The sequence below is a fragment of the Punica granatum genome, chromosome 3 (assembly GCF_007655135.1).
Source record: "Punica granatum isolate Tunisia-2019 chromosome 3, ASM765513v2, whole genome shotgun sequence".
In the NCBI taxonomy this organism is placed as follows: domain Eukaryota; kingdom Viridiplantae; phylum Streptophyta; class Magnoliopsida; order Myrtales; family Lythraceae; genus Punica; species Punica granatum.
The window spans coordinates 37,298,181-37,323,460 of NC_045129.1; the positions used below are offsets into that span (position 1 = coordinate 37,298,181).

General features: G+C 41.7%; 7 protein-coding genes across 11 annotated transcripts; 6 read left to right on the forward strand and 1 right to left on the reverse strand.

The window, feature by feature from the left end:
• The first annotated feature begins 873 nt into the window (after nt 1-873).
• LOC116198488 (pentatricopeptide repeat-containing protein At1g69290) lies at nt 874-3,380 on the forward strand. The gene has a single exon (XM_031528646.1). The coding sequence runs from the start codon at nt 1,015-1,017 to the stop codon at nt 3,016-3,018; it is 2,004 nt and encodes a 667-aa protein (XP_031384506.1). The 5' UTR covers nt 874-1,014; the 3' UTR covers nt 3,019-3,380.
• A 156-nt stretch (nt 3,381-3,536) lies between these two features.
• Nucleotides 3,537-5,242, forward strand: LOC116198492 (wall-associated receptor kinase-like 1). The gene is made up of 3 exons (XM_031528654.1): nt 3,537-4,611; nt 4,704-4,760; nt 4,849-5,242. The coding sequence occupies exons 1-3, from the start codon at nt 3,768-3,770 to the stop codon at nt 4,881-4,883; spliced, it is 936 nt and encodes a 311-aa protein (XP_031384514.1). The 5' UTR covers nt 3,537-3,767; the 3' UTR covers nt 4,884-5,242.
• Nucleotides 5,243-5,843: 601 nt separating this feature from the next.
• On the forward strand, nt 5,844-8,611 carry LOC116198489. Of its 2 annotated transcripts, none has more exons than XM_031528647.1 (3): nt 5,844-7,225; nt 7,404-7,786; nt 7,922-8,611. In XM_031528647.1, exons 1-3 carry the CDS (start codon nt 6,409-6,411, stop codon nt 8,231-8,233), a joined length of 1,512 nt encoding a protein of 503 aa, XP_031384507.1. In that variant the 5' UTR covers nt 5,844-6,408; the 3' UTR covers nt 8,234-8,611. The 2 variants fall into 2 exon arrangements, with proteins under 2 accessions (XP_031384507.1, XP_031384508.1); XM_031528648.1 differs by having other exon boundaries at nt 5,845-7,225; nt 7,925-8,611.
• LOC116198491 (magnesium transporter MRS2-5) lies at nt 8,599-12,055 on the reverse strand. Of its 4 annotated transcripts, none has more exons than XM_031528650.1 (7): nt 11,908-12,055; nt 10,929-11,819; nt 10,639-10,709; nt 10,093-10,221; nt 9,473-9,817; nt 9,043-9,090; nt 8,599-8,927 (listed from the first exon to the last, which is right to left on the reverse strand). In XM_031528650.1, the coding sequence occupies exons 2-7, from the start codon at nt 11,389-11,391 to the stop codon at nt 8,697-8,699; spliced, it is 1,287 nt and encodes a 428-aa protein (XP_031384510.1). In that variant the 5' UTR covers nt 11,392-11,819; nt 11,908-12,055; the 3' UTR covers nt 8,599-8,696. The 4 variants fall into 4 exon arrangements, with proteins under 4 accessions (XP_031384510.1, XP_031384512.1, XP_031384509.1 ...); XM_031528652.1 differs by having other exon boundaries at nt 10,929-11,495; nt 11,908-12,042; XM_031528649.1 differs by having other exon boundaries at nt 10,929-11,495; nt 11,859-12,040.
• A 228-nt stretch (nt 12,056-12,283) lies between these two features.
• On the forward strand, nt 12,284-15,226 carry LOC116199351. The gene is made up of 4 exons (XM_031529674.1): nt 12,284-12,418; nt 12,497-12,661; nt 14,004-14,331; nt 14,436-15,226. Exons 3-4 carry the CDS (start codon nt 14,017-14,019, stop codon nt 15,036-15,038), a joined length of 918 nt encoding a protein of 305 aa, XP_031385534.1. The 5' UTR covers nt 12,284-12,418; nt 12,497-12,661; nt 14,004-14,016; the 3' UTR covers nt 15,039-15,226.
• A 103-nt stretch (nt 15,227-15,329) lies between these two features.
• On the forward strand, nt 15,330-16,203 carry LOC116200607 (protein ANTAGONIST OF LIKE HETEROCHROMATIN PROTEIN 1-like). The gene is made up of 2 exons (XM_031531440.1): nt 15,330-15,830; nt 15,919-16,203. Exons 1-2 carry the CDS (start codon nt 15,330-15,332, stop codon nt 16,201-16,203), a joined length of 786 nt encoding a protein of 261 aa, XP_031387300.1.
• Nucleotides 16,204-19,134: 2,931 nt separating this feature from the next.
• Nucleotides 19,135-21,858, forward strand: LOC116200904 (protein SPIRAL1-like 1). Its single transcript, XM_031531872.1, has 3 exons — nt 19,135-19,296; nt 20,701-20,954; nt 21,505-21,858. Exons 2-3 carry the CDS (start codon nt 20,709-20,711, stop codon nt 21,583-21,585), a joined length of 327 nt encoding a protein of 108 aa, XP_031387732.1. The 5' UTR covers nt 19,135-19,296; nt 20,701-20,708; the 3' UTR covers nt 21,586-21,858.
• The last annotated feature ends 3,422 nt before the right edge of the window (nt 21,859-25,280 follow it).

Here is a 25,280-nt window from a genome sequence, read left to right on the forward strand (position 1 = left end):
TTTTCGTCGTCCACAGATTTAGGGAGAGCCAACAGGCCATTCAGTGTCAATGACTTCAAATTCGAGGCCCATTGGAGTATTTTGTGACTCTGGCAGGGCAAGTTGACCATCTTAATCGGAAATTTTCTTAATTAATAGATTGAAAGTATCTCGTGATCTAACGAAGAAAATAAATAACCATACCTCAAAGGAGCTCCCCGATGTATGTGACGCTAAAATCAGCTGACAAACATATCTCTGTATGACGTGGTTCCAAACTAAATGTTTTACTGTTGGAATATTCATCCAAGCAAGCCATCTAGCTCGACTTGGCACACATCTCGAGGTTCGATTGTGCTCTTGATAAAATTCGAACTCTACTTCATGAAAAATGAATGAATTCTCTCATCACTTGAGTCAACACCATTTTTATATCTACCTCTAATTTTGATTGTGCTGAGATTAAGTGGAAATAAAACATGTCCTCCTCATATATGCTTTAACCTTGTGTATGCGTTTGGGTATGAGTTTGCAACACAAGAGCTCGAATATTGCATACTAAGATAATATAATTATCATTATTATTGACCATCATTTTATTCATTAAAAAATTGAATAATTTTTTATTTTATATAATAGTATTTTTTATGAATATTGCTTATAATAGTATTGATAATATATATAATTATAATATATATATATATATATATACATATAGATTGTATCAGTTTGGACACGGGGAGATAGGAAAAGTTCCTATCGGAACCAATTTAATTTGAGTTGATTTAAGTGACTGGGCATCTATTTTTTTTTAGTAATATTTTTAATTTGAGTATAATTAATAGAAAAAATTTAAGTTGATAGAGTTTCGATGAGTCGATCCCGTTCAAATAGCGTGATGCACACCATCCCGGACCAAAACAGCTCGAAAATGGGTCGTGAGAAGCAAAATTTGGAAGCTGATCGAATCATGACGGACCACCATCATCAGAAGATGGAACGAGCCCCACTCTGTCTGGACTGAATGAACGAAGAATGCACCGAAGCGCTCTCCACCTCCACCTCCACCTCCGCCTCCGGCGCCACAGAACCTTCTCCTCTTCCGCCTCATCCGCCGGTGCCCCGCCGTTATATTCCTTCCTTCAGCCTTCCATATTCGCTCACAAGAAGCAGCCGCCGCAGCCAGACCCCACATCCGGCGGCCTCCAAACCGAGCAGCAGGGACGCCCAAAGACCCTGACGTCGGAGCTCAAGTCCACCCTCGAGACCACCCTCCACAAAGCCGTCCTCACCAGTGATACCGACGGAGCTTGGAAGTCGTTTAAGACGCTGACTTCCTACTCCGACTTCCCCAGTAAGTCCGTCACCAATGCCCTGATTGCCCACCTTGTCTCGCTTGGGGACACGCACAATTTGAAGAGGGCTTTTGCGTCTATGGTCTATTTGATTGAGAAAAAGCCTAACTTGGTGGATTTTGGGACTGTCGTTACACTCTTGGACTCCATAAGATGTGCTGACACGCCTGCCCCTGCTTTTGCCCTGATCAAGTCTATGATAAAAAATAGGTTCTTTGTGCCCTTTGGATTGTGGGGCAATGTTCTCGTCGAAATTAGCCAGAAGAGCGGGCATCTCGTATCGTTCTTGCGAGTTTTCGAGGAGATTTGTAGGGTTGCTTTGGATGAGAAGTTAGAATATATGAAGCCTGATTTGGCTGCATGTAATGCAGCTATGGAGGCTTGTTGTCGATATCTTGAGTCGGTGACTGATGCAGAGAAGGTTGTAGAGACTATGTCAGTTTTGGGCATTAGGCCTGACGAATCGAGTTTGGGTTCCCTTGGTTACCTGTATGCTCTAAAGGGGCTTGAAGACAAGATCTCTGAGCTCGAAATTTTGATGGATGGTTTCGGTCTTACGGATGACAGAGTATTTTACAGCCATTTGATCGATGGTTATGTTAAAGTGGGCAACTTGAAGTCTGTCACCGATACCATTCTACGCTGTCAAAGAGAAGGAGATGGGGTTTGCGTGAATTTTGGGGAAGAGACTTACAGTGAAGTGGTTAAAGGCTTTCTTGAGAAAGGGGGCATCAAGGAACTAGCTAGTTTGATTATTGAATCTCAGAAGCTGGATAGTACGGCAACTGCAGTTGACAGATCGATTGGGTATGGCCTTATTAATGCTTGTGTTAATCTCGGCCAATCAGATAAAGCTCACTGCATTCTCGATGAAATGAATATCTCGGGTTGCTCAGTGGGACTCGGTGTCTATGTGCCGATTCTAAAGGCCTATGGTAAAGAACATCGAACAGCTGAGGCTACTCAGTTAGTGATGGACATTAGCAATTCGGGGCTTCAGTTAGACTCTGGGAGCTACGATACACTCATAGAAGCATCCATGTCATGTCAAGATTTTCAGTCTGCTTTTACTCTGTTCAGGGACATGAGGGATACGAGAGTCCGGGACTTGAAAGGAAGTTACTTGACCATAATGACCGGCTTAATGGAAAATCACAGGCCTGAGTTGATGGCAGCGTACTTAGACGAGGTTGTTGAGGACCCACGAGTCGAAGTGGGCACCCATGACTGGAACTCCATTATTCATGCCTTTTGCAAAGCTGGAAGGTTAGAAGATGCTCGGAGGACCTTCAGGAGGATGGTGTTCTTGCAGTTTGAACCCAATGGGCAGACGTACTTATCCCTAATTAATGGTTATGTTGCTGCGGAGAAGTATTTCGGTGTCCTGATGCTGTGGAATGAGGTCAAGCGAAAGGTTTCAGCTGAAACGAGCAAAGGAGTCAAATTTGATCACAGCTTGGTCGATGCATTCCTTTATGCTCTGGTAAAGGGCGGCTTTTTTGATGCAGTGATGCAAGTTGTCGAGAAAGCTCAGGAGATGAAAATATTTGTTGATAAGTGGAGGTACAAGCAAGCATTTATGGAGACGCATAAGAAACTCAGAGTGAACAAGCTGAGAAAGAGGAACATGAGGAAAATGGAGGCACTCGTTGCATTCAAGAATTGGGCTGGTCTGAATGCTTGAGTTACTCTCATTCAGTTCACACTGAACTATGCTCAATGGGGCTTTGGGGTTTCTCCTATAATTGAGGCCTCTGAGCATAGATAGTACCCTGGGCAACCTCGATGAGATTTACCATTTCCCCTGCTTGCAGCTCGGGATCGCCGGATACTGCGGAATGGGTGAGTCTTGTTCCGTCTTAAATGTTGATGGACTGTATCATTATCGGGGAATGAATAATATATCACTTAAGCGGGAATAGTTGTGTGCATTGAGGGAATGGAATTCACTTGAAACCTAGTCTTCGAGTTGTTCACAGCGGGCGATGGTTGAATCAATGTAAGAACGACTTTCATATTTGATATGACACCAGATTCTTCAGTTGAGCTTCTGCCCTCTTAAGATTTTCCGTGTTACCCGATGCATAATATTCAAGAAAAAATCATGTGATACATGTACAAGTTCCTTTTTTTTTTTTTTTTTCAATACAGGGTTTTAGCTAAAATTATGCAAACTTTGCTTTTGCCTGTCCAATTAGTAATTCCAGGTAAAAAGTTTCTCTGCCTTTTAGCTATAACCCGCACATTTGGGCTCTGCTTTTGATAAAAAGGGCAAAGAAAATTGTTGAGGGTTTTGAAAAGGTCACCCCCACCGAAAAGAAGTAGACTCCCTCTCCTTTCCAAATGTGACCCTTTGGCCTTCACATTGTATGTTTCTCTCTTCTTCTCTGCACTTCCCCCCTCCTCAGAGCCTTTCACAGTCAGTACACTCCAATGTCATCTTCGCAGCTCCAACACCTTTCAATCTGCACGTTTCTTCTTCCTCTGCTTCTTTTCTCTGAGACCGTATCTGCCGCTCTCCCCATCGTTCCGATTAATGGGACGTGCCACGACACTTGCGGGTCCATCCCCGTTAAGTTCCCCTTTGGCACTGGCTTCGGCTGTGGCCACCCTGACTTCTCCCGCCACGTGAGATGCAGCAGCAGCTCCTCCCCCTCCTCGGGCACCCTCCAGTTCTCCACTGGCACTGGAATTTACGACATTTCCTCCATCGACTACTCCGCCGGCACACTTATCCTTGCTGATCCTTTAATGTCAACCTGCTCCTCAATGCAGAACTCTGGCAGCTTCAGCCTCGACCGAGCGAGCCCCTTCACTCTGACGGACGACAACATCTTCGTCCTCCTCGGTTGCTCCAGGACATCCCCGGTGTTCGATCCTGATGAGAATCTCTGCGACACCGGGTCGGTCACTCGGGTCTGCAAGGGGCTCTACTCTTGCAAGGCCGTGACTGATATCGGGCTCCAACAGAATGGGCCCACATCAACCTGCTGTGTCTATGAGTCCCCGACAAGGTTCAGTTCCGGTGGTTACTCACTGGATGTCCCGAAGCTGCAGTGCTCATCCTACTCTGCAGTGTATGGCTTTGGGGATGATCGGGGCAACCCCATGAAGTGGAAGTTTGGCATTTCTTTGAAGTATAATAATTCGTCTTACACAGATTCGTGCGAGGACTGTGAATCGACCGGGGGGTTCTGCGGCTTCTCAGGTTTAGGCGAGTCTTTTGCTTGCATTTGCCGCAATGGTGTGAACAGCACCAATAACTGCTATGGAAGAGGTTGACGATCTTACACTTTCCTGCATTATTGATCATATTCCTGCCTGTAAATTCAAATTTATTTGTCTTTTTCTCTTCTCCAAAATTATCAGGTTATGCTTGGAGTGGAGCCCCCGGACATAAAATTCAAACTGTAATCAGTGCTGCAGGTACAGTTAACTGTTCCTGCGCTTCATTTTATCTAGTTTGCTGCTACCATCGTGTAATGAAAAAACATGGATCTCTTCTTAATCTCAGGATTCCTACTCTGGGGGATTATGCTTCTCATTTGACATGCATCGGGCTCGCGATTCTTTGAATGCTCAATGCGGAACAAAGGGCTTCAGCAATTCCAGGAAGCTTTTACTTTTTGTCAAGTCAAGATGTTTCGTATCTCCGAGAAAAATGATACATTCTTGATCGATTCTTAGTCTGGCAGGTTCTGCGACTGATCTATCGATAAAGAAAGAAGTTATATGTGTATGTACGGCTTTAAGAGGAATTGAGCATGAATTGGTAGGGCGAGGATTGTTTACTTAAGACTTGGTCTTGAAAAAATCATTAGGGGCTACTTTTCCGAGTTCTTGGTTTGCTTGTAGACTACATAGCTACGATTAACGAGTTACTTTGCTGAATAGATGCAGATTTATTATGAGAACGCGTCCACTAATTAATTACGTGTTATCTTTTTTTTTTTTCTTTTCCCTTATACGGAGTGTCCGAGCTTCGCCTGATTAATCCCGAGGCTACGTGAATCCCCAACGGGGCACTACGCGGGTAATCGCGCTAAAGGTGCTCCGGTGGCTTCAAGGGGTTTTGAATTTGGGATGGCATGGATACACGAGTTTCTCTTTGACTACTAGTCCAAACCCTTCAGAGTTAATTACATATTATCATAATTAAATCAAAAGTTAGACAAGATCTGCCCCTTTTGTTCTTTCCCTTTGCAAGAAAGTTTAGTCTGACGCCCAACTATGATCCTGGTCTTAATATCTATCATATCATTATTGATTTGAGGTTGTCAGAAAAACAGAACTCGAATAGTGTGATCGGATAATCTAATTACCCGATGTCACTGATATCATGTGAAATAGATGTGTATCGATGTTCTCAACGCGTGCATCAGACAGCTCACGGCACCCTGTGGGTCCGAGACCGATTGAGCTAGTGATGTTACCAAGAGCAACCTTTCTGTGGTGGTGGTGGCTTGTAATCCCAACATCCCATAGAGTGGCCCAAAACTATCTACTAGCAGAACAATCTCACACATAGGCGCTGAACGTTTAAAACAAAAAGACCTTCCCATGGTTTATGTGCCCAGGAACAGGACAATGTCTTCAGGACCACGCAGTTCTTAAGTACAAATCACAAAGAATTATATAAGGTTCTGTGATTTGTGTTCTCTCTCAGCTGTCTGGTTGTTGTTGTTGTTCTTGAGGACCGAATGTCGTTCTTTTTCAGTCAGTCTGCTGAAAAATTTCCGCTCGAATCTTTCTCGGTTGCTCGTTGGAAAAGGTGAATCGACCAACATGGATTTGTTCATAGTCGAGTGAACAAATTGTTTAATTCTGGTCCCAGGTATCTGAGTTCGAAGACAGGAGCTCGTTCTGATTCTTGTGCTGTTCCGGGCATCCACTGCTCGGTAAAAGTCCAACAGACCTCATCAGTGATCGGAATGGAAGGCAGGGAAGGAAAAATTAGTTGAATTCCTCGGGACTAACTTGGCAAGAAAGTATTGGAGTTTTGATTAGAGTTCGGGAAGTTAAGGCAGCTAATGTCATCGTCAGCGATGCTCGCCTCATTCTAAATCAAGAGGGTATGGATTTATGGGTCGTTGCAGCAGCCACTGGTGCCGGGTACATAGCAAAGCACTTGCAGCAAAATCTACCATCCCGGGAAAAGGATGACTACTCCGACTCGCTCGAGTCGGCACCTCATGGGCATCCTCAATTTGTAAACGTGCTGAAAGAGATAAGGGAACAGACCTGCCCTTTACGCCGATTAGCCCGTAGAAGAGGAGGTAAATTGGGCGATGTTCTGGCTAAGAATTTCCACGAACTAATTCACCATCGCTTGGATGGTGATGATGGAGAGGCAGGAGATGCAACTACGAGCGGTTTTTATGACCATAGCAACCCACTTACACTAGACAGGTTCGACACATCTGTTGGTCCCGGATGTGAGCATCCTCGAGAATTCTGGGACAGTTATGATTGGAATGCTGAGTTAGACGATGGATACTCCTTTCGTCGGTTCAATAGGAATAATGGACATTCCAGAATGATGATGCCACATTTGTACTCAGTCCAGCCATTTGGACCATCAAATCCTTCTGAGAGTTTCTTCATTGGCCAGTTCTACAATGGACATGCTCGGATTGACCAGGACGGCGCCTTCAGATTATACAGTTTGCCCCCTGAATCAGCAGTCAGGCCATTATTAGTTACTGATGGGACCTGGTTGATAAGCAGAGCCAGCAGTGATTTCGAGATGGCGATGAAGAGCCAGGAAGGGCTTTCAAGGCCTATACGGCCAGATCTGCCAATGAGATCAATGCAAAATGTCGAGCAAGCGAGCTCTACGAGACCGAGCATTTCTGGTGTCAGGGCACCTGATAAATTGATGCATTCACAAGGTAATACTGTTTTGCTGTTAAAATAATGTAATTGTTCGACTTACTTGTGACGTGCTTCATACTTCTGCATTACTTCGTTCAGTTCACCGGCAACGAGTTATTTGGATATAGATTTTACTGAATAATGCTCATACCAAGCGCATGCATTTTCCGATGAGTAATTTGTCGATTCTCTCAGGGTCATCCAATGGATTACTCTTCTTCCTTGGGCTAATGATTGGGATGACATCGAGCATTGTTACGAACAGGACAGAAGTGGAGAAGTTACATGAAAATTTGGAGCAGGCCAAGAACCTGGTCAAAGACTTGCACGAAGAGCTCGAGATGAAGGATCAGTTGATAGTCAAGGAGATTGATTGGAAGGCTGCTTCTGCTGAAAGTTCAGGGAGGAACGGAACGCCGAATGAGCGGTCCTCTTATCATGAGCGCCATGAGCCAAGACCAGACGTGGAGAAGTCCGAGGCTATGAGTAAGATCGAGGCAGAGCTTGAAGCCGAACTCGAGAGGTTGGAGCTGAACATGGAAATGACCAGTTTGGATAATATATCCGAACTTGTTGAGGTAACTATGCTGCTACAAGTATGATAATCAGCGAATCCAAAACAAAGAAGTGCTCTTCAGTTATTGTAAACAACTTCTTTTCCTGATTTCTCTAGTCGATAATACATGTCATGTTATGATGTCTGCAACTATTAGCAGGTCGATCCGGATTTGGAGATTGATATCATTCGAGAGGACTTAAATCTCAAAAAGCCTGACGCACAACGACCCAAAGCTTCATCAAACTCTGATCATGACTCCTCTGAGGCCTCTGATGATCCACCTCAGCCAGCAAACTATGTTGTGTCTCCACGAGAGCTGACTCTGCGTCTCCACGAAATCATCGAGTTAAGGCTCGAAGCAAGGATCCTCGAACTTGAGGCAGCCCTGGAGAGTACACAGAGGAGGCTTTCCGCTCTATCTAGGAGCATGGATGGGGACTCCAGTGGTGAACTTGAAAGGCCTTGAGTTCAACCGGTGCTAATAGTGGAATCGAGCATCCCTTCATCATGAACTTGTCCGGTAAAGGCTATTGGTGCATATAACGAGGCTATGAGGAAATTGGTGGATTGAACATTGTGGCTTATGGACCGACTTCTGTAGAAGAATGGATGCAAATAAGTCGGGAATCAAGTGACGACGAGGAGTCAAGGAAGCATTTAGTCGAGCAAATCATGAGGAAACATCTCTGAAAAATCAGATCAACTGCTGCAAAAGAATATATGATATGTACTTTTCAATAAATTGTTGGTTTTCCTCCAACTTTATAGAAACTTTCCTTTCGACTAGAAAATACTCTGCAGGTGTCACATTGAGCATATAAAGAGGAGTCAGATGCATGAAAAAGATCGTCTATAATGATTTTTCTCAGTACGCTTCTCTACTCGAATATCCATTTGTTTTGCATACAAGAATACCGGTAAAAGGAATTCTACAAAGGGAAAACCTTCTTATGCCGAAAATAAAACAGAAAACAGAGGTATAATCCAACACAGAAAAAGCCCGTTACAAGTAGAACCCAATGGAATGTAGACGGGTAATCGAAAACTGAGGTCTCGAAGTTCATCCCAAAGATTCCTGTAACGACAGCAAAGATCGTAGCAACAAATGTTGCCGCCGTCAGGAGCAACTCGAACTGTATTAACTGGTTCTGAACGTTACCCTGTTCACAGGCACAGCAAAGCACAAAACAAATCCACAGGTTTACATATGTCAATGCAACTCAATAAATGATCGGCATCAGAAATGGGAATTTGAGATGTCAAATTGCTGCTTACCAATTTGATGTTAATTAGATCTTCGGTGTCATCAATATATTCCTTCAACTGCATCATTTGGGGAAAAGGAAAAATACTCAGCATGACCTACTACTTGCATCACACCATCAAATAATTACACAATAACTGAAATTTCCTAAATGCAAAGCTCGATCTCTTCGACAAAAAGCAAAAAGATCCTCTCAACCTCTAAACAATTTGAACCTACAAACTCCAGCCAAACATCTTCTCCAATGAATATAGATCCTTCTGAGATCCAATTACGTGGAAGTGCTTTAAAGTAAGCAAATAATGGAAAATCATGAAGTATAAGAATCGCAGAAATTTTACCCCTCCAATTTTCAGATGGTGAAAAATAGTGCAAGCATGTCACTGAAGAAAGAAAGACTAACAGACCTATAAATCATGCATAGGACAAAAGAGGACGCACCGATGATAATTTACTTAGTGTATTATCAATAACAACAAAGTAAGCCTCGAGCAACATCTCGAGCTGATCAATGTTCTCCCCACTGCTGGAGGAACTCAGCATGTTCTCATGTCTGCTCGAACTCACGATACTGCTGAACGCCCTCTGCAGCCCCCTGTGGGTTCCACTGAGCGACCCAACTGGAGAAACAGGTTCAGACTTTGAACCAGATCTCACCCCTTCTGAGAATTCTGTTTGGGCATATTGGTCACTTGAGTAAGCCTCCAATCTCTGCTTCTTCTCTGTGAGGTACATTTCTGCCATGTCATCATCATCATCCATTAGGTGTTCAATCTCATCCCGGACCTGAAAGTACCGCACATGGCATGAAGTTGAAGGACCCCACAAAACTCTTAAAAATTATCTAAATTTCCAACTTATTCTTCTTTCCTTCCTAAAAATGAGTAGAAATCATCCTGGCTGCACTTCATAAGAAATGGGATCACAAACATCTAGCAAACTTCGATTAGATGTCATCCTTTAGCCTCATTTTTCATTGTTCTTCAAGTTGAGAAACATGTTAAAGTGAAAATCTGGAAACCGTTTTCCTGAAGCAGGTAGACTCTTAATAATAGCATTACCTTCTGGACACGCTGAGTCAACGCAAGGAGGTGGCCTTTGAGTCTACGGACACGTTCTAGATTGAGAGTGTTAATAGAGGATGCTAGCTCATCGAGGATGGGATATATCTCCAACTCCAGTTCCTTCACCTATCACAAATCACACAAACGAAAATTTCACCTGAGGATGTTTTGGCAAGAGAAAACCATTCAAGGATTACATATATGATATCAGAGCGTAAATGGACAATTCAATGAGCCAACTCATTATGCAATCAATCCGGCTTCATCTTGCTCTTTCAGCGAAAACAATAAGTAGGCTAAAAAGTGAGAAAACAATCCCTAGCTTTCCATGTTAATGTCCAAGATTAGTAACTTTCTTCAGAACAAGAAATTATGATGTGGGTTGCTAACACAATCTTCTACGACCAACAACTTCAATCAAGTGTTCAGAAGGGATTTTACTAAAATAAGTATGAGAAACGAGGACCTTATATGCAGTTAACACGAATAATTAAATGGGAGCCACTCCGAGGGGAAAAAAAATCCTTTAATGGTTTCACTCACCTGAGCATCAAGAGACATGCATGTGAGCTCCAATGCCAGCTCCAGAGCTCTAAATTCGAAAGGCAGGTCATCTGAATAATTATGGAAACAAAGTGAGTGACAAAGCAGCAGTGACAAGGTAATAGGTTTGGTAAAACTGAATAATTATGGAAACAAAGTGAGTGACAAAGCAGCAGTGACAAGGTAATAGGTTTGGTAAAACGATAGATGAAAGCCAAAGAAAAAATTTGCCTAGCATACCAAAACACAGAAAAGGTAAAAGAGAGTAATCAGGTCATGATAATCTCAACCATTGTGATCTTTGTTCATTCGAAGACGTTTGCACAATTCTGATTCATACTGAATGACACGCCCATCGAGGGAATTCATCAGTATAACCTCGTCTGCTGTAATTATACACCTAATCTGTTCGAGGCTGACCACAATGGCATTCTCTCGACCCAGTATCGTGGAAGGATAAATGAAGAGAGGATCTAAGAGCCGAAGATCTCTCGCGGGCAGAGAGCAGTGCCTCATTATGCTCGACTTGTCGAGCTCCAAAATCTTCGAGCTACCATCCTGGTCGATCTTTATCCAAGAACGACTCCCATGGCCTCTCTTCTTTAATTCGGATAAGCCAAAGGTTCGACTTGAATAACCCTCCGAAGTGAACCTTCCCCCCGAGGTGGACTCCCCGAACCCAAAACTAGATCGAGAATTCGGGCCTCTTGCTTCCTCCATAGGTTCTGAATTACACAAGGTCTTCTGTATCATTGCAGAGCCAAAGTAAAAGCTCGTCCCCTCATATCGAGCTCATTACCAACACACAGCTTCGTATGACCTCTATATTGATGCCGATAGGAAACTGCATTTATGACCTGAAAATTGCAGCGGGGCATTTAAGATCTGTATCAAATGAATAGCAAATCCAAGAAAACTACACGTGAGCTCAGCAATCTCATCCCCATCTCTTAGCACCAATGCACAAAATATCACATTTTTTTTTTACAGTAGTCCACTCGAAAATCTACTTTAACATGGAAACAAGAATATTCTATCTCAAAAGCTTAGACGGCAGCTGATTATGATGTCCGAGACAGGCAAATTTTCGAACATCAGGGCCCCCAGAATCTAGCAATCAATTCCAACAGTCACTGCTTCATTGTTTTCAGCTGGATATGGCAGCAAGACTTCCATCAAAGCTGATTCAAGAAACAGTACAGAATATAAAGAGTGAGAACCTGTGAAGAAGAAGAAGAAGAACCGACAACCAAGAAACGGAGACCGTACTGAATCGGTTGATCTCGAACACAGTCAAGCCCAACAGGAAAAAGTAAGATTTCGTTTCTATATAAACCCCACCATCGAAGCAGAGAGCAATTCCTTCCGACGAGCAAAGCTCATTCAAAGCAAAATTTCTGCAAATGGAAGGTCTTTATTTTATTTATTTATTTTCCCTTTTTTTATGCCAACAGTATTGGGTTTTGTTATTTAATTTTTTTAAAAAAACTATTTACTTTAACTTTTCTTGGATTTATCCTAAAATAAAAACTCCCGTTAATCTCTGTGTTAATGACGTAAACAAATACGGAGCGTTTGTTTTCGGAGTTAAAGTTACGATTTTGTGATTGTGATTGTGATTGTAGAAGAAGACAAAAAAAAAATTAGACCGTTTGTGGGGTCCACCACTGTCAAGCTCGTGGCCTTGCCCCCACCACACCCCAGTCCGTGCAACATTCATTTCATTGCTTTGACTGAGAAGGAGAGGCCCCTACCACCGTTCTTCTGCTCTTCAGACACGGTACTACCTCCCCAACTTTCTTCCTTCTCTGATCTGCATCCGTGAAGCTTTAATCGTTGAATCTGTCGGTTTTTCCAGCACGGTCCCCATCCTCTACGAACGCGTGAAGGATTAGTCTCCCCTGCAGAATTCGGTCGTCTGTGAAGATCAGTGGACAGGCGTCGAACGCGTCGGGCCCCTACCAGTAAGCTTTACGGTATAAGAGCGTCTTCGTCCGAAGCTAATTCCATATCGAAGGGAAAGGTACTTTCTTCCACCAATTTCAAATTACATTCAGTGATTTTCCCCAATTTTTATGCCGGGATGAGGATAGGTCTGCGGGCGAGTTGTTTGACGAAATTGCTGATGATTTTTGGTCGATTTCTGAAACATTGCTTTCTGTGGACATCTGTGGGGTTGATTTTGTTATTGCATTTGGTCAATTTGTCTATTCCGGCGATATTGGATTGGAATTTTGATCTGTTATGATGTTTTGTTTTGCTGAAACCTACGTTTGCCGCTTGTTTGTTTCCCCTGGTTACAGGCAGCACACATGCTCGATGAAATGTCTGTGACGGGCTTACTAGAAATAGCATGAATTCCGAAATCTGCTTCTGCTTTCGGTCTCTGCTGTTCATCCAAAGTAACAGAAAGCATTATCAAAGCTTGAATTTTCTGTGTTATTATGCTTGAATGACTGGCAATTAAATGCCATTAATTTCATAAACCGTCGTTGTTCTTCTTGAATTTGCTCTGTGCTTGTTATGTTTGTTTAGATTACACTTTTGATCTGTCAGAATTAGTTTACAGAAGCTTAGGTTGCACAAAAGGGGTACATTGGAGTCTGTTGGAGAGAAGTAACTAGTCCTGACTGAGCTTTACTTTTCTGATTTGTTGCTTCCAGAGGTGCGGTTTAGGTTTCTCGATAACAAATATTTGTCATCGCAATAATGTCAATGTAGCAGATTTGTATGCATGAAGGACAATATTACTGTGATATTGTCCTCATAGTATGTATCTTGTCAGATGAACTTTCTGTACTTTTGCATACTGATCTATAGCATGGGTTGATGAACTTTCTGTCAGATGAACTTTGTGTCAGAGGAACTTTCTGTAGTTTTATTGAATGTGTTGTTGCTCTTGCTGATGATTCGTTATTGCTATGGTAAAGAATGGAGCTATTTCTGTCAATTTTTCAGGGAAAATAGATCGGTTTGATTGCTCTGGTCTGTAGTTTTATTGACTGAAATAATATGATGTGTATGTTCATAAGCTATTATGTATTTGATTATTAGTTGATCATGCGATATAGAGTCTGTTTGTTTGCTTTACGCATTGTGAAATTTTCCAGTGAGGGAAAAAATGTGGATTTAGCATTTCTTTATGATAAGCCAATAACTTTTGTTTATGTGCTAACTTTAGGTAGGGAAACAACTTGGTTATGTACGTCGAATTTGGACATATTCTCTGCTTTTTGCATTGAAGATGTTGGCTTGCTTGCATATTTATATGTCTGTTTTGGTGCTGCATTTTCAACAAGTGCACACAAACATTGTTGTTTCTCACATTTTTTATTGTATCACCGTTGTATAAGTTGTTGTTTTAGTTGTTTCAAAGACATGGCACCCAAGGGTGAAGGCGTACTTGAGTGGACTGAAGCGCTGGAGAATGCTTTCATTACCATCTTGCTCGAGAAGTTCACAAGGACGCATACAACATATTGGAAAGCCAGGGACTGGGAACAAATGAATAAGGAGCTGGAAGAGCAATTCCCAGGCACCATTCTGGACGCCAACAAGTTGAGGCAGAAACTACGCAGACTGAGGATCCAATACACGCAGTTCACCGAGCTGATTGGGCACACTGGAGTCGGCTGGGATGAGACAACCAATACCGTAAAAGCGAATGCTGATGTCTGGGACAAGTTTATTAAGGTATAGTAACACTAACCTTTACTTCTGATACTTTTTTCAGTTTGTAATTTTCCACATACAGTAGTTCATATTTTTATATTTCTTTCTTTTTTTAAAACATGCAGAAGAACAGCAGCTTCAAGACTTTTCAGAACAAAGGTTGCAAGCATTACACATCATTAAAAGAGTTGTTCAGGTCTAAGACAGCAACAGGTGCATTACGAATTTCATCGACCGACCCACCAAAGAGCCCAGAAACATATGCACGCATGGAAGAGGAGTTCCTAGCAGCAGCGTCAAGCCGTGGGAAAGAACCGATCAATCTTGACGAGGGATCCGGCGACAGTGATGACCCCGTTAATGAGGTTACCGAACCAGTTGTTACTGGGTCCCGTCGTCGTGTGCGCAAAAGGAGTTCGACCACCGGGTCGCGGTTGCAGGAGTGCCTGGACATGTTGAAGTGCAATCTCAGCAATAGGGACAAGGACATACATTGTACCCCTCCTGAAACGAAGAAAAGCAAATCCGTGACGAGCCCCGACAAACCAGCAAAGGGCAGCATCGAGGAGGCGATGGATGTGCTGAATAAAATGCGTCCATCCATGTCCATAAAAGAGTATCTCGTGGCTAGTGATCGTCTTTCAAGGGAGGAGCACACACGGCGTATGTTCATGTGCCTTCTCGATGATACAAGGTTGCCATGGGTTTGTAGCCTGCTTGACCCTTGAACGGCCACGGTCCATCGTCTACTACGATAGATCTTTATAACTAAGAGTTTATTTGTTATGTCATTTACTAGACCTTTGTTTTATATTTGTTGCGTGTGCTATGTTGTTGATTGAACTATGTGTTTGTTTTATGTGACTCTTCTGACATGCAGTTACGATGTTTGTGCATTGCACTTGCATTTGTTTAACATGTCACGCCTAATTCCTTTGACCATCTCATTTCAATTCTATGCTTTGGTAATCTGCCATCTTGTTTGTCGATATAGTTCGCCAAGCTAAAGGGAACACACAATGTCAAGACACGGGAATTCACGACGAAATGATAACCAATCAAGAGATGCCCAACTTATGGGAATTTATCTGGCGCTGGAGATTGCGGCGGCTGAAGAAAGTGTCCCGCGCAACATTCCTTGTCGAACCTCACGTCTACAAGGCAGATATTACATAGAGGAAGTTCTTGGCAATGACACAAGGTGTTACGAGAATTTCAGGATGAACCCTCACGTATTTCATAATCTGTGCGATACGCTAAGAGCAAATTGTGGAATCAGAAATAGCAGGAATGGTATGACCGTCGAGGAGATGGTCGGCATGTTCTTAATGGTAGTTGCACATAGTACGCGCTTGGTCGTGGTTGCCGAACGATTTCAGCATTCTACGGAGACGGTGTCACGAGTCATCAAGGTAATAGCTCATGGAATTCATTCGTTGTCACCAACGTATATAAGACGGAGGAACGTTGATGTACAACCGGAAATTCAGAGTTGCCGAAAATGGTACCCATTCTTTCAGGTATGTGTCGTACATGTGATAAATTTAAATACCACTAATTTTTGTTTGCTGTATAATGTAATTCGTATTCTTTTCATTATTATTGTAGAATTGCATTGGAGCAATCGATGGGACACATGTGTCTGCTTGTGTTCCATCATCGGTGAGAGGCGCGTATCGCGATCGGAATAATGAGATTACGCAAAATGTACTCGCCGCTTGTTCGCATGACATGATGTTCACTTATGTCGTCACTGGATGGGAGGGTTCTGCTCATGACTCTCGAATTCTGTCCGATGCCGCTACATTGGAATTATTTCCTGCACCATATGGCGGTAAGTTCGTCATGCTCATATCGTATGTTCCCTTCTCAATCGCGTATATATTTTCATAAATACATTATATATTAGATCTATATTTCTGCTTGCAGAACAATATTATGTAGTCGATGCGGGATTCCCTAATATTCCGGGTTATCTGGCTCCTTATAAAGGCCAAAGGTATCACCGCAGTGATTATAATGACGACACCCCACCTACGACGGAGAAAGAGTTATTCAACCAACGTCACGCATCCGTTCGTAATGTTATCGAACGGTGTTTTGGGGTGCTGAAGAACAGATTTGCAATACTGCGGACAATGTCAAATTACGGCCCGCTTCGGCAAGGACAAATTACTCTTGCATGCTTCGTGTTGCACAATTTCATTCGGCTAAATAATTATCACGATAGATTATTCGAAGAGTATGGCAATGCATGGGAATATTACGATGAATTCCGAAATCCTCCGCATCTAACTGGGGATCGGGTTGATGTAGACATGAGAAGCAGGGAAATGGATGCATTCGTATTGCAAATGCAATATGGAATGCGGAACCAAGAGGAAACCGGTAATATTGGAATGAATGTAAGGTATAGATAATTAATTGTAATGGGATTGTATGTTTAATAATATATGGGGCCCACCAGTTTGACTTTTGAAATGTGTATTTTGTTGTGTAGTGTATTGAGTTAAAGTTAAAGTTAAAATTTTAAACCACGACTCTGAAAACAAACGGAGCAATATAAACTTTAGCTCTTTTCACTTTTTTTTGTACGGACTTTTTTTTTTGGCAAAAAAGATACGAATTTTGATTTTCATATCACGTTAGACATTTGTGTCGTTTTCCATCCATTTTGCTGACTTAGCGAAAAACGGTGTCCACGTGATAAATTATGTCATGCCATTTCGGCAAAAAAATTAAAAATTCAAAAAAATTAAAGGAAAAAATAGAGAGAAAGGCACTGATCAAAAAATGGGTAGGCCACCGCCTCCCGATTAGAGTCGCTAGTGACCCCAAAGCTCATCGACGAGCCTAATCAGGGGAATGGTGTACGAGATCAAGAACCTACCGCGTCGGAATTGGGAGAATACTCAAATTGGAGGTTGTTTCAATTTCGACGAATGGGGCCTCGATCCCGACGTGCCACCCTTGGGGATTCTCCCGATTTTGGTGGGTAGGGCCTTGATCCTGACCACCACCCACCGATTGGGATGACCAACGCTCTTTGAAGTCACTGACGACCCCAATTGGGGTTGCGGTGGCTAGCCGTTGTCCTCACTATTTCTCCGATCAAAGCATTTCTCTCTTTTTAAATTTTTCTTTAAATTTTTTATAATTTTTACTGACATAATGTGACACTGTTTGGCACGTAAGCACCGTTTTCCGCCACGTTAACAAAATGGATGGAAAATGGCACAAATGCTTAATTTAATAAGAAAATCGAAATTCGTATCTTTTTTTACCAAAAAGTAAAGTTCGCGTCAAAATTAAAAAATGAGTTAAAGTTGATCATATTTTGGGTCATTAACCCGCTTATTTTTTCATTTTCCTTTTCAGTATGGGAGGCGCCAAAATTAATGAAGAAATTAAAAATTATATATATATATATATTTGCCCAATTACACTTGACCCCTGCAAGGACCAGAAAATTTTTTTGCTGACAGAAGGTCAAGATTTATTTCATGATACTGATGTGCCCCGTGAATTACAGCTAGAATCATTGTCCATATTTCTTTCTTTTTTCTTTTTTCTTTTTTTTGGGAATATAGATTTTGTTCAAATTCAAAGGAGCAAACGATTTTCCATTTAAGCCCATCAGTCATATTTCTTCCTTTTACCTCGCGTCCATGCGCGAAATAATCACTTACATAGCGGTGAGGTGAATACTATTATATATATAGCTTTGGTTAAAAAAAAAGGGTTTAGAGCAACGGGCAAGCACGTTCTTTATAAGTTTCGAGCGTTTCGGCTCAATATGACGGTTCTCATAAGGCGCAACTCTCCACTAAAACAGTCGTGATTAGCAGGGGACGATATATATAAAATCTCTATAGATTCGTAAGAACCTCCCTTTATGTTTTGTTCGCTATGTGCAGAATTCTTATTTTAGGAGAATTGCAATTACATAGGAGGTGACTCGAAGTCGGAACGTGAAAATAATTGGCGGTAGGGATATATTAAAGCATGCCGCATGTATCTTATTGCAAACTTTTGCACCGAACACATTATTTGCCAGATGACGCTAGGAGGTCATGCGACAAAGTCGATTGGAGAATTGTTGTGGGCCACTGGCCCAAAATTTTATCTTCATAGGAACGGCCCAAGATCAGGGTCATGGGCCATTAGATTTGAGAACCAAATCCATCATCACGTTTAACCCCGAAGAAGCCAGACGAGGCCACCTCGCTATCGAATCCGGCTCGTCTGATGGCTACTCCAAAAGGCTCATTGCTTGCTGCTACTGCTCCTGGAGAGGCTGCGCCCGAGGTGGTTGTAAGCGCAAAGCGAGATCAGCCGTCGGCTCGCGACCCACCTGCGATTGCTGTTTGTTGACACAGACCAAAGTTGGCTAGAGAAGAAGGCATGTGTCCTAATCCGAGCGTGCCCGAACACTTCCTAACCGATATCCCATTCTCGCATCATTTTTCCCTTTAACTCGATTAAGATCTAATCAACGATGTTGACGCTGGATATGATAAATCGTAATCTTACCTCATCGCGTGAGATGCCGGCAAACCCAGCATAAGCGCTCCTAATGGGCACCGCGGTATGATGATATATGAGAGGGGACTTTCACTCACTAGTCACTATTCCAAGCAAAGCACTGGCCAGCCCCATCCGGTGGGGCCCCCGTCCGACAATCTTCAGCAACTCTTTCTCCACGCCCTATTATGCTATGACCACACTCAATACCTTGAGTCATTGCCGAGTTAAGCGTCGTGCGAAGCATCTGGAAGTAGCAAATATGGGCGAGGACAATTCGATCTATAAATCCGGATCCCCAAACGGTCGCATTTCACCATCAACCTCACCTCTCTCTCTCTCTCTCTCTCTCTCTCTCATCCACACTCCTCCTCTTCTCTCTCTCTCTCTCTCTCTCTCTCTCTTTTCTCGAGAATCTCTCTCGAGATCTAATCGGAAGAGCCGCTCCACTTCTCAGGTCAGGTACCGTACCGGAAACCCTATCCCTAGATCCTCGCCTTTCTGTACCTGCACAGCTTCTGATTCAAGGTCTCAGTGCTTAGATGGCTGTCCATTTCCTCAGAGCTTTGCTTGATTTGATGTTTCCCCTGCTTTTCTTGCTGGAACGATTAGCCTAGTGACTCGCGTTTCCGTGGTTCTCGATGGATCTGCCCTTAGTCGCATTGACATCTGTTCCTTTGTTCTGATTTGAAAACGCCGTGTACTGTACTGACATGTCTGATCTCTCTTGTCCGGGGCTTCTGGGGATTTTCTGCAGCTAATTAGTCTGATTTTGCCCTTTAGCCGTGATCCATTACCACTTCACTTGGTTGAAACCTGAATGGTACTAGCACCGTGAAGAATTTTCTTGCAGTAATTAGGTCAAGTTCAATGTGCTAGTGCGTTTATTTAATCGAAAGTCGTGATCATGTTGCGACACTCTTTAAGCTGTTTTAAGAGTATATTGCCATGAGTGGCTTGCGAAGCTTAGCGGTGATGATGCAAAGGCCCAACTGTGTATCTTAAGCCGTACTGCGGCTACTGCCATTGCCCCTTCTCATGTCAGGAAGCACAGATTTGGTTTCTTAAAGGGAACTACGTATAGTTTTCTAACTGGAATTAGTGGTTGCATTCGTCAATAGAGATCTCAAGCCTACACTATACCATGGCACCGATGCACCTACTGAAAAGTAGTGTCAGATTGTGGTTTGACATTTATAGGATCCTTGCTAATACCATGGATCCAACTTTGGAAGCCTCATATAGAACTTTCGTCTTGAGATACTGTTTTAGTTGGAGGCAGTGGTCCATTTGTTATTCTTTCAAAAGTGTATGGATTTTGTTTTCGGAAGTAAGATATGGGGAACGTGGGGGAAGATGGTAATTGAGGGATGTGCCTCTTTTGATTCCCATTTTAGTCTAGCTCTAGCGGTTGGAAGATTTAGTCCACCTACCATGAAATTCAGGATTGCATTCTTCAGCTCAGCCATTGATCTATTTTATCGTATATTTCACTTTATTGGATCAAAATGCCCTTTTATACAACCCCACCAAAAAATTCAAGTCCTGAGAGTTTTTTATGGATCTGACAGTCCGGATAGGCCGACATAACATACTCATCGTTCAGTCAACGAGTCAAATACAGACCTTCATTCCATGAGTATGATTTGATATGAAATGAAGTATTTGGAACTTTTTGGATAGAATATCTCCGTTTCTTCTTTGAACTGTGTTTTTTTAAGCTGTTATTGTTCTTATGGCATTGATTTTTCCTGTGTCACCTGTTTAAATTTGGTATTTATGCTTAAATCGCCTTGGCTTCTATTGCTTTGTCATATTAGATGCTTGTGTTTATTTTTTTAATTTACTGTTTTTGCCTGGAAGAAGTTGGCAGCATGGGTCGCGGAGTTAGCGCTGGTGGGGGACAGAGTTCATTGGGCTACCTGTTTGGAAGTGGGGAAGCTCCCAAAGCTGCTGCAAACAATCCCCCGGCTGCTACAACTGAACCAGAAGCTAAGCCTTCTTCAAAATCAGCTGCTCCTCCCGTAGAAGTTACCAAGAATATTCCTGCTGGTATCCACAGTACCTCCTCCAACAACTACATGAGGGCCGATGGTCAGAACACTGGCAACTTCATCACGGTATACAATTCGCGATTCCTTTGTTTCTTTTGAAGTAAATATTGTGAGATGCTATGTTTTCGTTGGATGTGGCTTTTTGGATCCAATCGATCAGCTCATAAGTGAAGATATATTTGAACATTAGGATTAGTTTAATGGAGACATGGCTCATAACGATTCTGCTTGAGTAACTCCTGAAGTCAAATCTTGCAAGTTCTAGTCTTATCCTTAGTCCTACTGAATTCTCTTCTCCAAAGTCTTTTGCCTCTTCTGTACTTTCTAATACACAACTGCATGTAAGAGCACAGGATTTAGCAGATCTGTTGAAAGGAAATTGATTGCTCTGAATTTTGAATAACAAAAGAGAATGTTTCTTGTTTTTGTTCAAATGAAAAGTGCCGTAAGTGTTGCTGTAAGGTCATGTTTAGATGTAGAAACATAAATACTTCGAATAAGAATCACACATCAAGACATCAAGGGTCAATCTATGTGCCAATTTCATTCCATCAGATACCATATGCTAGTAAATCTATTTGTGCAATTGGCTAATTTGTATCCTTAATTGTTGCAGGACCGACCTTCAACCAAGGTCCATTCTGCACCTGGTGGTGGATCGTCTCTGGGCTACCTCTTTGGTGGAGATGGTAAATGAGTTAAGAAGACTGACCGTCAAATTTCACCTTATTTCTATGTGAGCTACATTCTATCTGAACCTGTAATTTTCGAGTTTCACCCGAGCAAACTAAACTTGCTTAATCAAACTGTGCAATATATCAATCTGTTGGGTGTTTGTTGGAATGGGAAGCTTCTCTGAAAGTTTTTAGTCTTTTTTGGATGATAAACATCCGTTACAGACCTCTGTAACCCCAAGTGCAAAGTTGCACCTTGTCATAGTGGATTGTCGTTTGTGTTTTAGCACATCCTACCCCGTCATTTAGTTCTTTATTCTATCTCTGGCAGCTGCAGCCGACGGATCAGTTGCCCTCTATATTTCAATGTTCTATCCCGAATATCCGGACTGAATATGTTGTTTTCTTTCCCTAAAGAACATCGTAGGACAATATTAAGAATCCGTTAAATAAGGTAAATAAAGAATGGAGTAGCTATTTGCACTTGTCAAAATGTTTCTAGGCGGATGAATCATGAGATTAATGCAACCATAGCTGACACTCGTAAATCGTAAAAGGGGCCCAATATTTGAACCTACTCTGTATGGCAATTGACAGCTACTATCGACTCGGTTATGTCATAACAACAATGGCTTCTGCCCGAAGCAAGCAAATGGCCGGAAAAAGAGAGAGGAAACAGACGAGTAGGGGAAGGCTCATAGCCAAAAACTACGAAGTGATCAGAGAGAGGAAGAGACCAAGTCCATGTTTAAATGTTTGGCAGGCCCCAAAGGTACGTAGCTATAGCATTTGGTCATTAAGGCGTTATGGATAAGTGGCATGGGATGGACCACACCATCAAACGCCTATTCTACTCTAGCGTTTTTGTTTCCTTTCAAGATCTCTCATGTCACGTGACGGGGACCACGTTGCTCGCCCTCGCCCCACCTTTTCACTCGTTTTGAAAAGATAGAGATAGTTACGTGCAAGTAACTCTAGTTGAGGCCCACTAAGCTATCAGGTCGAAGTTTTGAACTCGACGTGTCTCTCGTTGATTATCTAGATTGTTTAAGACTTTCGAGGTCCATTGATTATGATGTTATTTCACCGGCCATATGAGAAGCCAACCCTATAATGAACTCATGGTGCCAGAAGCTTACCGGCAATTTTACTGCTCCCTCGAGATAAAAAGCTCACAGATCGCAGAGAGGGAGAGAAGGGCAGTGGTGGTTCCCCATCCCAGTCACCACCGCCCTAATGAGATCGCGTATTTTGGCCACCACCACCCTTAATCTCCCTCTCTCTCTACGGTTAGAATTTTCGAAGAGATATAGAGGAATTTCAGGCGGTGGTGGCCCTCGATCCCGACCACCATCACCTAGACGAGATTACTGGCGACTTCAGAGGTCGCCACCACCATCCTGTCGTCGCCCTTCCTTTCCCCTACCCTACCCAACCCCAACAGCACCCCCCCTCACCCCCGGGGCAAAACAAAACACGGCACGTGCCCCTCTCTCTCTCTCTCTCTCTGTCCCAAAATCGGGTGGACTAAATTGCGGGCTTCACTGCAGATATTGTATAAATAGTCCCCTAACTAAGCGAGTCGGCTGAAAAAAAAAATAAAAAGTTTCTATCCACTTAATCATTAAGCACTTATTTGACCGAATCATTAAGTTAAATCTTTTTTTTTTTTGTTATCAAACAAGCTTAACTCAATTAAGTGCTAAAAATGTAATTTCATCACACAGTCGAAAGTAAAGCCCCATGCCTCAGCTAGGACCTCCAAGGAATTTACGAATTCATTCGCTCACCCCTTATGTACTCGCAGATATCCTCGAACACCGGTAACCATCTTCGGGTCTTTGAATCTATAGACATTGTTCCGTAGCATGAACATAAGAAAAAAAGAAAGAGAACACAGGGTACACACCGAACTGGATTAATAAAAGTTTGTTGGATTTTTGAATACGAAAGTAGACGTCGAAAAAGAAAAATGGAAAAAACATGCATCATGAGAAAAATTCTTGAAACAGTATATGAATGGAAAGGAAAACGAAGAAATCGAAGAAAACAACGCGAGACTTATCAACAAAAGCGTGACGGAGAAAGATTTCTTTAAATTTTTTGTGGGTATTCTCCTGGTATTAGAAAATTTATTGAATTTCGAGCCGGACAGTTTTATTAAGGGATAAACTTCTCTCAATATGTATTTTATTCATTTATAAGTCGAATTCGAAATTTTATTTAAGAAAAATAAATATCAAATCACTTAAATCAATCAATGATGATAAAAGATTTCTTTAACTTGTTTGTTTTCTTTCTTCCAGTTAGGTTACATTTCTTTCAATAATTTAGGATCAAAGACTTCCGATGGTCTTTTTTTGCTTTTTATCCTTTCTGTTCCTTTTTTATGAACTCCTATTGGCTGATACGTTCAGAACAAATGTCAAATCTGATTCATGATGGTTGATTAATAAGTTCCATATAATATCTGGCGAAAAAAATAGTTTTATATATAACATATTTTCCAAAAGAATTTCAGGCCAAAAAAAGAAGAAGAAGAAGTTCCAACTTCCGAATGAAAATATCGGCCTGCGTAGTTCATAGGAGCCATGATAATGATTTGCCTTAATTTATTGAATTTTTAGTTATTTATGCGCGTTTATTTTCGATGGTTAGGTGATGTCAAAATCAATTATTTACGCACTTCACGTATTCTACCCTCTCCTGGTTCAGTTGTTTATTTATTGCATAAAACAGAGAATTTGGCTCTTAAATGGAAGTGGGTATTAAGCCCCCCGCATTGGAAGCATTTTATGGCATGACCAAGTCGATATCTGAATGAATATTAGTTTTAGCAAATAGATCGAGGATATCTCGCGATTTTATTAAAAATAAAATACACATATTAAAGTTTCAAATTAATCTAGTCATTTTCTTATAAGAAAAAGGGCAAATTACAAAAAAAATTCAAATTTTGTAAAAAGTCTCAGTTTTGTCATAAATTTTGTTTTGTAACAAAAAAATCATAAGTTTTCTAAAATGTCTCAAAAATGACCTCCGTTATAACTTCCGTCAATTTTTGCCTACGTGTGACCTACGTGGACTGTTAAAGGGACCCACCATCAACGGCAAAAATTGACGGAAGTTATAACGGAGGTCATTTTTGAAACATTTTAAAAAACTTATGGTTTTTTCTGTTACAAAACAAAATTTAGGACAAAATTGAGACATTTTATAAAATTTGAGTTTTTTTTTGTAATTTACCCTAAGAAAAAAAAGGAATGAAAGCTAGAATATTTAATTATATCAACCCAAACTTTTTCAAATATATAACTGGAAAAGGAATCAATTTCTGGATTAACAACTGATTGGATGAAGAAGTCGACTAAAACTCTTGAGGAAATTGTACTCGAAGTACATAAACTATTAATTGTTTCACATAAGAAATATCTGGAAAAAGAAATTCACGCATCGGTCTTAATTATTATAGGAATATTTGGACAAACTCTGTCTCGTACATATGTATTTGTAATGGCTGACTCGATCCTATAATAACAACTATCGTGATTTATTTTTTTGGAGAACAATATCATGGGGACGTTGTTCTCATAATTTTTGAGGATGGTGTGCTTAAGATTACTCTTCCTCCTAGTAAGTACGTTTTTCTGAATGCAAACTTTTACTCTCCTTAATACTATTTACAACTCAACTAATAAATTATTGGTCATCTTGAGTT

Bases quoted from the DNA above. Each gene is read 5' to 3' on its own strand.
- LOC116198488 (XM_031528646.1), top strand. From the start codon at position 1,015: ATGCACCGAAGCGCTCTCCACCTCCACCTCCACCTCCGCCTCCGGCGC.
- LOC116198492 (XM_031528654.1), top strand. From the start codon at position 3,768: ATGTCATCTTCGCAGCTCCAACACCTTTCAATCTGCACGTTTCTTCTT. The intron at 4,612-4,703 runs GTTGACGATCTT...CAAAATTATCAG, and splicing joins CAATAACTGCTATGGAAGAG to GTTATGCTTGGAGTGGAGCC. The intron at 4,761-4,848 runs GTACAGTTAACT...TCTTAATCTCAG, and splicing joins AACTGTAATCAGTGCTGCAG to GATTCCTACTCTGGGGGATT.
- LOC116198489 (XM_031528647.1), top strand. From the start codon at position 6,409: ATGGATTTATGGGTCGTTGCAGCAGCCACTGGTGCCGGGTACATAGCA. The intron at 7,226-7,403 runs GTAATACTGTTT...CGATTCTCTCAG, and splicing joins TAAATTGATGCATTCACAAG to GGTCATCCAATGGATTACTC. The intron at 7,787-7,921 runs GTAACTATGCTG...TGCAACTATTAG, and splicing joins ATATATCCGAACTTGTTGAG to CAGGTCGATCCGGATTTGGA.
- LOC116198491 (XM_031528650.1), bottom strand. From the start codon at position 11,391: ATGATACAGAAGACCTTGTGTAATTCAGAACCTATGGAGGAAGCAAGA. The intron at 10,710-10,928 runs GTTGAGATTATC...ATAATTATTCAG, and splicing joins AATGAACAAAGATCACAATG to ATGACCTGCCTTTCGAATTT. The intron at 9,818-10,092 runs GTAATGCTATTA...CGGTACTTTCAG, and splicing joins TGACTCAGCGTGTCCAGAAG to GTCCGGGATGAGATTGAACA.
- LOC116199351 (XM_031529674.1), top strand. From the start codon at position 14,017: ATGGCACCCAAGGGTGAAGGCGTACTTGAGTGGACTGAAGCGCTGGAG. The intron at 14,332-14,435 runs GTATAGTAACAC...TAAAACATGCAG, and splicing joins TCTGGGACAAGTTTATTAAG to AAGAACAGCAGCTTCAAGAC.
- LOC116200607 (XM_031531440.1), top strand. From the start codon at position 15,330: ATGTCAAGACACGGGAATTCACGACGAAATGATAACCAATCAAGAGAT. The intron at 15,831-15,918 runs GTATGTGTCGTA...TTATTATTGTAG, and splicing joins AATGGTACCCATTCTTTCAG to AATTGCATTGGAGCAATCGA.
- LOC116200904 (XM_031531872.1), top strand. From the start codon at position 20,709: ATGGGTCGCGGAGTTAGCGCTGGTGGGGGACAGAGTTCATTGGGCTAC. The intron at 20,955-21,504 runs GTATACAATTCG...TAATTGTTGCAG, and splicing joins ACACTGGCAACTTCATCACG to GACCGACCTTCAACCAAGGT.